This window comes from Salmo trutta, chromosome 9 (genome assembly GCF_901001165.1).
Source record: "Salmo trutta chromosome 9, fSalTru1.1, whole genome shotgun sequence".
Lineage (NCBI taxonomy): Eukaryota > Metazoa > Chordata > Actinopteri > Salmoniformes > Salmonidae > Salmo > Salmo trutta.
Genome location: NC_042965.1, coordinates 30,869,421 through 30,879,766, shown reverse-complemented (window position 1 = coordinate 30,879,766; position 10,346 = coordinate 30,869,421). Strand labels below are relative to the sequence as shown.

Sequence of the window (10,346 nt, the reverse complement as noted above, 5' to 3'; positions counted from 1 at the left end):
ATACTGACGCTTTGCTTGTTTGATAGCCTTGCGGAGGGTATAACTACACTGTTTGTATTCAGTCATGTTTCCAGTCGCCTTGCCATGATTAAACGCGGTGGTTCGCGCTTTCAGTTTTGCACGAATGCTGCCATCAATCCATGTTTTCTGGTTAGGGAAGGTCTTAATAGTCACAGAGGGTACAACATCTCCTATGCACTTCCTAATAAACTCACTCACCGAGTCAGCGTATACGTCGATGTTATTGTCTGAGGCTACCTGGAACATATCCCAGTCCACGTGATCGAAGCAATCTTGAAGCGTGGAGTCCGATTGGTCAGACCAGCGTTGGATAGACCTAAGCCCGGGCGCTTCCTGTTTTAGTTTCTGCCTATAGGAGAGGAGCAACAAGATGGAGTCATGGTCAGATTTGCCGAAGGGAGGGCGGGGGAGGGCATTGTATGCATTGTGGAAATTAGAGAAGCAGTGGTCCAGTGTTTTGCTCGAGGGGGTAAATCAATCAATGTGCTGGTAGAATTTAGGTAGTCGTGTTTTCAAATTAGCTTTGTTAAAATCCCCAGATAAAATAAATGCAGCCTCAGGATATATGGTTTCCAATTTACATAGAGTCCTGTGAAATTCTTTCAGGGCCGTCTTTCAGGGCCACTAGGAGCGCCACTTCTAGTTCAGCATTGTCTTGTTTGCTTATGGCCTTATACAGCTGGTTCAGTGTGGTCTTCGTGCCAGCATCGGTTTGTGGTGGTAAATAGACAGCTACGAATAATATCTTGTTAGATAGTGTGGTCTACAGCTTATCATAAGGTACTCTACCTCAGGCAAGCAATACCTCAAGACTTCTTTAATATTAGACATCGCGCACCAGCTGTTATTGACAAATTGACACACACCCCCACCCTTCATCATACCAGACATAGCTTCTCTGTCCTGCCGATGCATGGAAAATCACACCAGCTCTATATCATCTGTGTCGTCGTTCAGCCATGACTCGGTGAAACATAAGATATTACAGTTTTTAATGACCCGTTGGTAGGATAGTCTTGATTGTATATTATACATTTTGTTTTCCAACGATTGCATGTTGGCCAATAGAACGGATGATAGTGGAGGTTTACTCACTCGCCTACGAATTCTCAGAAGGTAGCCCGACCTCGGCCCCCCTTTTCTCCATCTTTTCTTCATGCAAATGACGGGGATTTGGGCCCATTCCCAGGAATGCAGTATATCCTTCACGTTGGACTCATTAAAGAAAAAATCTTTGTCCAGTTCGAGGTGAGTAATCGCTGTTCTGATGTCCAGAAGTTATTTTTGGTCATAAGAAACCGTAGCAGCAACATTATGTACAAAATAAGTTACAAACAATGCGAAAAAACGAACAAATTAGCAAAGTTGGTTAGGAGCTCGTAAAACGGCAGCCTTCCCCTCCGGTGCCATTCTTAATAGCCAAAAAGCACATGGAATATGATATTTAAAGCCAAATTTCAAACCACCTACAAAGGTGGTTTGAAGTCGGATACAAATCTGATTCCTGGCCATGCAACTCCTGTCTGAACGGTCAAATCTGATTTATTTGCCCTGAAGTGGTTTTTAGACTGTAATTTGGCATATCTTGTTGCTTGCAAACTACTCTGTTGACAGTTTCGACAAGAACATGTCGTAGCTAACTAGCTTGTTAATTGTTTACAAACAAATTAGTGAATATGCTAGAAAGCTAAACAGCGACCTAGCTAGCTAGTTGACTGCTGTGGCTAGACAAAAATGACTTGTTTTGAAAGTTGGATCATCTTATCCTTTGAGGCTTTAAAAGTGTTCTTACACTATGATTTTGAACATTCAAAACAACTGTGAAACGTCCATTGCAGACATTGTTGTCACCTTAGCTTGCTACATAACTTCTGAGTGTTAGGAAGCACCACCACCAAATCGGCCTACACCATTGCGCAAACACCCGTCGTTACCATGACAACTATTGTAGCCATGTCAGCAAATTACTGCTGTCTGAATGCACACAAATCCCATTTGGTCATTTGTAACTTGCTGTTTGGACTGTCAATATTCCAAAACAGATTTGAAAAATAAAACTGATTTGAGCATTAAGGCCTGCAGTGTGAGCAAGGCTTAAGAGAGGTAAAAATACATGGCAAAATATGTTTACAAATGAGCAAGATTAGGAATGTTCTAGATTAGAAACGTTTATTCAAAAAGATTTGACACAGGAGCACTACAGTGCACATTCTCTTCATGTACACAAACAAGATAATATTTAATATTTTAGTGGTAAATTTAAAAACTTCACATTTTCATTCCACTGAAACAATTATTTAAATAGTAAAGTTTGAGTGGGTCGCTTCATGATTTCTTATGACAATAAATTACTGTCATATCACACAGCCCCAAACATAATTAACTAGAGACGTCAACATTTAATTAAGTAAACATTTTGGGTGAAAACAGCACATCGAGCCCCATCCATTAGGGCTTCATTATGAACAAACAAAATTACAGCACTGGAGGGTCTCACATACGACTTTTGACCTCCTAGAGACTGACATATCCTGGGTCGTATTCATTAGTGCAAACCATAGCAAAACTTTTTGCAATGTTAACAGTTTAACAAAACTGTTTTACTCAGTGGCAAAGTAGAGTTCCTCAAGGTCAAAATAAGCAGTATTATAGCTAATCTCATGCTATTTTACACATTTCGCCATGAGGCCGAGATAAAATGTGCTACACCAGTGCTTTTACTACGGTTTGCACTAATGAATAGAATACAACCGCAGTGGAGGGTGCTGAGAGGAGGACGGCTCATAATATTGGCTTGAATGGAATGAGTGAAATGGCATCAAACACCTGGAAACCATGCATTTGATACCATTACACTCCAGCCATTACTACTAGCCCGCCCTCCCCAATTAAGGGGTTACAGTTCAGCCATACCCAACAGAACCACCATACCTACACAACCACTTCAGGTAACTCAATTCACATTTGAGGCTCAATGTGGATGGTCAATGTGTAGTTTTTCATTACAGGGTAAAGACATGTCAACATAGAAAACAAAAACTCTCACAGGTCAACAACAGACATTTGATCAATCATAAAGGTCAAATAAAAGGTTGACATTTGTTGGTGTACTAGACAAACGGAGACTTCAAATCGGGTTAACACAAACACTTAATTCATTACAATAAATATATTCGCCACAGGTGAGATGATCTGTTTTGATTAAGTGCTTGAGATAGTTGTGTGCTTGACACGATGGCTGGTAAACAACGGTTTGCTAACAACTTAAAACCTACAAAGGAGGGTCGAGAGTCTCAGAGAAAACGGAGTGTGTAGCTTTGATCAAACAAAAGGGAGTAGCATCCAATGACCTGTACAGTACGATATATCAATGGTAGTTACAGCACAGCAATACAGTATTGTCAAGGGCCAAACAATATAGAGGTTGTGTGTACATTGTGATACATGGGCCTGTATTCAAAAAGTCACTGCATTGATCTAGGATCAGCTCCCCCTGTCCATATAATCTTATTCATTACTATCTAGAAAGCCACACCTACTCTGAGATGCTTTGTGGATATGGGCCCTGATCTTAAACTGGCCCTAGCTAGGCACTTTAGTTCAGAACAATTATATCTCTCATTACAGTTATTGTGGCAGCTCAATATAATACTTCTTGTGGGAGTTTCATGTCAGTGCAAACAATACTGTAGTCTCAACGGCAGAAAATGACAGCAAGGCTATAGTGCAATTCCAACCACAAAGCACTATTCTCACAGCCATCATGCACATCACACGAGTGCAGTGTGCTGATGACAGTGTCAGCGATTCACAGGTCATGGTCTCCTTTCCTACGTTAGCTAGCTTCAGCATTTACGTTCCAACACGGAGGTGAAACAAAGGGCAACAAAGACGAATCTCACAGTATTTCAAATGAAAAGGGTCACATTTGATTTATTTTGGCTGAGATAGGTTCATTTCTCTCAGTTGAGGTATTATTGAAGTAAGGGGATGGTTATGTAGTAAAGCTATGTATGGCAGACAGCATGTTGGTTGTATGTTGTTTAAAAATCTTTATGTGCTCCTTCACAGGCTATCCCCCTCTCTCAGACAGCATCCCAAATGCTACCCTATCCCTTATGGAGTGCACTACTTTTGACTAGAGCTCTATAGGCCCTGGTCAAAAGTAGTGCACTATATAGGGAGCCATTTGGGATGCTGACAGACTATCCCTCTCTCCTCTCAGTAGAAACGTTTGGGGCTGTTTTCCTTCCAGCGCCCGTACATGACCACCACCACCACCCCCAGTAGGACGATACGGATGATGGAGAAGACTATGGTGAAGAAGAGCTGGACTCCACTCATCCCCTCCTCTTGCACCTCCACTGTAATGAAAGACAAACACAATCATGAAATTAAGACATTAAAATCAAATACATTCATTGAAATAGACAGGCAAAAACAATTATCACACATTTTCTGAAACAATTTCTGCAAAATGATTAAATGATGCATGCAAGATGTGAAAACCTTGCCATTGTATAATCTTACCTTTGTTCAATTGCTCAAAGTTATCAACACTGGGGACAGTGAGCTCTTCCACCTCCTGAGGACGCTCCACGGTCAGCTGGTACAGCTTCATAGAGATCAGATCATGGTTGTCTTGGAAATGACAGGAAGGGAGAAATGAATACAATTCAACATTCAGAATTTGTTTCTAATACATTTTTTACATTTCACACTATTCAGACAACTGGAAAAAGAGAGGGAAACAGGGACAGAGATCACAGTAGGAAGGGTGGAGGTGGGGATCGAACCCAGGCCTTCAGCTACACCACGGGCTTTCCACCATTCTCCATTCAGAATTGACATAGATCTGATTACTATGAACTTATCGGATTCCAAAAATGTTTGAGAATAATGCAGATAGTGAAACACAAAGACAGTAATTATTGTTCTGAGATGTTCAGACAGATGACCAGACCAGTCCCTGACAGGTCTCCAGTAACAGAGACAGTGCTGTTCTGAGATTTTGGCTCCCGAGTGGCGCAGCGGTCTAAGGCACTGCACCTCAGTGCTTGAAACATCACTACAGACACCCTGGTTCGAATCCAGGCTATATCACAACCAGCCGTGATTGGGAGTCCCATAGGGCGGCGCACAATTGGCCCAGCGTTGTCCGGGTTTGGCTGGTGTAGGCCATCATTGTAAATAAGAATTTGTTCTTAACTGGCATGCCTAGTTAAATAAAGGTTAAATAAAAAATAAAACAAATAAAAAGATGTTCAGACAGTGGACCAGATCAGTACCTGACAGGTCTCCAGTAACAGAGGAGGCTCCAAAGAAGTAGCCCTGAGGCAGCCGCACCCCTGGTAGGTCCAGACAGTCCCGCCACTGCTGTTTGCCATCAACATCAATCTGTATCTGTAGGACATGAGGTCAATATGTTACTAAATGCTAACAGCCACCTTTTACTTTATTAAATGTGGTGCTGTGTGTTTCTCTCACTGTCAGTCTGTTTTTGGTGTATCTGATGAGGAGGAAGGTGTCATGGGGGATGTTGCGCACTAGGGCCGTGCACCCGCCAAGCTCCGTAGACTGGCCATCACGATCGTGCTCATATGCCAGAGTCCCGTTTCCCACCATACCTGACACGTATGGAAACACCCTCTGCAGAGACAAACAGAAGTAATTGTGATATGCCTGATGTATGTCATTCAGTGACCCGAGACACACTTGTTACATCTAAAAAGGCAACCCTATCCCCTAATAAGGCTCTAGTCAAAAGTAGTGCACTATATAGGGAATAGGGTGCCATTTCAGACACAACCACTGACTAAATGCATGAAGTAGTACTGCCAGAGTTATATTCTCAGGCAAACAGGAACAACTTCTGACACTAGTCTTTTGACGTACCACGTATTTCACAAAATGGATGAGAGTTGAGACATGTCACCCATCAAACAAGTCAGAGACACGTGAATGATGTGGGTTGGCCGACATGGATGGGACAGGTTGTGGTGTGATGAGGTTATAAATAAACAAAACATGCAATTCAATTCAGGGGGAAATGACTGGGCATGGCTGATAGGTTACTGTAGCTACCTGAGTTGAAGGATTGTACTTCTTCTGTGTGTCCAAGAGGGAAGCAAGGAAACACAGGTTGTAGCAGAAACAACACTGTACACCCAAACCAATTACACACAATCAGTGTTTGGGAATAGACAGATCCCCATAATAAATACGTGTTGGGCTGTCCACCTGAGTGAGTGAGTGAGTGAAGGCTATTTGATCTGAGTAGGGGGATTGGGCAGAGGGGGGATTGGAGTACCTCATGGTTATTATTTTCAGTGGGGTAGGTGTCCAAAAATACTCCAAGGCCGGTGAAGAGGTTCATGTTTCCAAACACAGGACCTGCAAGTGTTAAACCCCAGCAGTCAACACTTTAGGGAGGCAATGCTGACACCATTGTAATATTAACAACACTAGAGACTTTCTTGAATCGTTTAACCTTGGTGTGCATCCAAAATGGCACCCTATATTACCTATATGGGGCACTACTTTTGACCAGTAGTGCACTATATAGGGGACAGGGTGCCCTTTGGGAAACCCTGGTTTGTGTGTTAGACAGTGTAAGCTCAGTACCTGTCTGCATGCGTTCCTTGGTGTACCACAGAGCCATTCCATCTCCATTCAGGTTCTTCTTCCCCTGGCCATGGATCTTAAAGTGCACCTGCAGCTCCCAGTCCCTCAGGTAACAGGGCTGTGGTAGGAGACCATACAGGCAGACATAGACAGTACAGTGAATGAGGAAAAGCAGGTTGTGGCATGGCATGTTACCTGAGGGCTCTCTATCATAATATGTTGAAATGCTATGTCCTATATAGAGTAGTACATGTGGTCAGAAAGTATAGGCCTAATTTATGCTAGTGTTACTACAAATGAGGTGAAGTGATTGCCATAATTTGTGGCGTGTGTACTAAGCCTATAAGTTGCACAGCAGACTACAAACTATGATGTCAGTGTTCTTAACAATGCAGAGATGTAAGAGTCTTGGGTTGTTCAAGGATTAGCAGTAGTGTGCTGGTGGGTGCTGGTATCTACTTGGGGATGGAGAGAGCTTAACTCACAACGCGGCTCCACACTGCTCCTTGTCTGCTCTGCAAGTCAGGGGTCAGTCGCACATGCTCAGTGGTGATTATGGCATTGCCCATCAGGTCCCAATGGGAGGAACTGGAGAAGCCCACCCCTACACAAACAAACACAATCAATCACTATGCATAACTTGATATAGGCGTCTTTGTCCAGTGGTCTCACCATTGTATCACAGCAATGTGAGAATATTTTAGCTCACCTTTGAGAACAAATCACGATCTTTGTCCTTTATATATACTGTACCAGTCAAATGTTTGGACACCTACTCATTCAAGGGTTTTTCTTTATTTTTACTATTTTCTACATTGTGGAATAATAGTGAAGACATCAAAACTATGAAATATTGTAGTAACCAAAAAAGTGTTAAAATCAAAATATATTTTATATTTGAGATTCTTCAAAGTAGCCACCCTTTGCCTTGATGACAGCTTTGTACATTCTTGTCATTCAGGAATATATTTTTTCAATATATTTTTCTTCATTATTTTCCCCTAACCCTATCCACCCCTCTCTTAATTGGAGTAAACTAATGGACAACAACACTTTCTACAGGTTTCTACTTCAAGCTTATACATACTATATACATTTTACGGACACAGATGGGTAGTTAACTTTAGTTTGTTTTTTATCCCATCCTTCAGCTACCATCAACCCCTCCCATCCAGCTTGATTTCTACATTGCCATATATTTTTAACTGTGCTGTTTCACAAAAAATCCAAATATACTTTTTTTTAGACACAGCATATTTTACATTAGACATCTTGTTGTTTTAAATCCCACCCTTCAGCTCCACTCAAACCTTCCCATCTATCCCCCAACACCATCAATTTACTTATATTTGCCATATATTTTTCAACTCTGCTGTGATGTTTCACAAAAGTTCTGAACCTTTCTATTCTAAAATGTTACTACAGATTGTAAATTAAAGTGGAATAAAATAATACTTTTAGCAAAACTGTTTTTTGATCGACTGAGTGACTTTTGAAATCACCCGGTAGTGCTATCTGCAGAGTTAGCTCCAGGTAAATGTTGCAGTTCAACCGATCTCTGTCCTTTTTAGAGGGACCAATGCAGAAGCTACATTTATAAAATACCTAGTTTGCTACCCATAATGTCATCAGTAAATGGTTGTTTATTGTGGTGATCCACCTTGGATAACACAATTCTCTACACATGTCAACTACATTTACATACCTACACTGTATTATTTTACTATCAATAATCTACCACCTTCCCGTATTAGGAATCATTGCGCAATAAAATGCAATCCTATGAAGGTGGCACTTGTTCGCTAGGTGAGTTAACACTATGCTGCCAATACCCATCACGCAACATTAGAGACAATAGCTAATGCAAGCTATACAGTAAGTACTTGCTGATGAACTCAATACTAGTTTTGTAGAAGACACATGTCAATATTTGTGAACGTTGTCTGGAAATCAAAAGATAAAATCATTCTCAAACCAAAACAGGTCGCAGCAATGAAAAACGCGAATGGGGAGAGATTTTCGGCACAACACCGGCAAAGGACAGCCCAACGTTACCTTGGTATGGTTTGGTAAGCGAGTGCTCCCTTTTTAAAAAGTCATCCATTTCGTAGCCATCGTCTGCCAGACACTGACACGTTAAAATAACGACAATAGTAAACAGACATGTTAATTCATGAATGTTTCGCTGATTAAACATTAAATCAAATATCTGAAAACTGCTCAACCGAAACCAATTGGACTTGCTCATGGTGGCGGCCCTTCTTCTTCTTCTTCTTCTTCTTCTTCGGTGGTGTTTATCGGCGGTTGGCATCCAATGTTATGGTGCATTACCGCTACCTACTGTACTGGAGTGTGGGCCAGAGACAGGAAGAAACGAAATCCTACCTATTTATTTAAGTTTTTATTCAACATTTATTTAACTAGGCAAGACAGTTAAGAACAAATTCATATTTACAATGATGGCCAAACCCGGACGACACTGGGCAAATTGTGCGACACCCAATGGGACTCCCAATCACAGCCGGGTGTGATGCAGCCTGGATCCTGCCAGCCATTTCTCTTAAAATATATATTTGAGACTGTATCTAATGACGTTTTACTCAGCATGCTCTTTAAACTATTTTCCTGTATCCCCTTCTCCCTCATACGGGATCTCAGCCTTTCTCTTTCCCTCTCATACTGCCCACACTGTATCAGTACATACTCTACTGTCTCTGTTTCCTGGCAATAACCACATTTTCCTGTTGGATGCGGTCCAATCACATTTAAAGTCTTATTCATCCGGCTGTGTCCCACCCTTAGTCTTGTGAAAATAGCCTCTTCTCTTCTGTCTCTTCCTGCCGTCCCCTCCTATCCAACTTGATGTACCAGTGACTAGAACCATTTAACGCTGGTCTGATCAATCAGAATCTAAGCTTTAAGATTGTTTTTATCACGCGGATTGGGATATGTTCCGGTCAGCCTCAGAGTATAACATCGACCTATACGCTGACTCGGTGAGTGAATTTATAAAGGAAGTGCATTGGAGAAGTCGTACCCACTGTGACTATTAAAACCTACCCTAACCAGAAACCTTGGATGGATGGTGGCATTTAACCATGGAAAGAGGTCTGGGAATATGGCTGAATATAAACAGTGTAGTTATTCCCTCCGCAAGTCAATCAAACAAGCAAAATGACTGTACAGGGACAAAGGGGAGTGGCAGGGTCTACAGGAAATCAAGGAATACAAACAGAAAACAAGCCACGTCACCAACAACAACGTCACGCTTCCAGACAAACTAAATTGAGGATAAAGTGCCACCGTTGCGGCCCGCTAACAAGAACTGCGCCCTCCCTCCTTCTCCGTGGCCGACATGAGTAAAACATTTAAACGTGTTAACCCTCGCAGGCTGCTGGCCCAGACGGCATCCCTAGCCACGTCCTCAGAGCATGCGCAGACCAGCTGACTGGTATGTTTACGGACATATTCAATCGCTCCCTATCCCAGTCTGCTGTCCCCACGTGCTTCAAGATGACCACCATTGTTTCTGTACCCAAGAAAGCAAAAATAACTGACCTAAATGACTACCGCCTCATAGCACTCACTTCTGTCATCATGAAGTGCTTTGAGAGACTAGCCAAGTATCATAGCACCTCCACCTTACCGGCCACCCTAGACCCACTTCAGTTTGCATATGCCCTAACAGGTCCACAGACGAT

At 42.1% G+C, this 10,346-nt stretch overlaps 1 protein-coding gene across 1 annotated transcript; it reads right to left on the bottom strand.

The window, feature by feature from the left end:
• Positions 1–2,171: 2,171 nt before the first annotated feature.
• Positions 2,172–8,925, bottom strand: LOC115200391 (VIP36-like protein). The gene is made up of 9 exons (XM_029763425.1): positions 8,701–8,925; positions 7,131–7,249; positions 6,646–6,763; positions 6,332–6,414; positions 6,106–6,129; positions 5,509–5,670; positions 5,310–5,424; positions 4,552–4,662; positions 2,172–4,385 (listed from the first exon to the last, which is right to left on the bottom strand). Exons 1-9 carry the CDS (start codon positions 8,891–8,893, stop codon positions 4,243–4,245), a joined length of 1,068 nt encoding a protein of 355 aa, XP_029619285.1. The 5' UTR covers positions 8,894–8,925; the 3' UTR covers positions 2,172–4,242.
• Between the last annotated feature and the right edge of the window lie 1,421 nt (positions 8,926–10,346).

What these genes read in the sequence shown, in the direction of transcription:
- LOC115200391 (XM_029763425.1), bottom strand. Translation starts at nt 8,893, where the DNA reads ATGAGCAAGTCCAATTGGTTTCGGTTGAGCAGTTTTCAGATATTTGAT. An exon ending in ACACCAAAAACAGACTGACA is followed by an intron (nt 5,425 to 5,508) that starts GTGAGAGAAACA and finishes CATGTCCTACAG; the next exon opens with ATACAGATTGATGTTGATGG. An exon ending in TGTTACTGGAGACCTGTCAG is followed by an intron (nt 4,663 to 5,309) that starts GTACTGATCTGG and finishes GTCATTTCCAAG; the next exon opens with ACAACCATGATCTGATCTCT.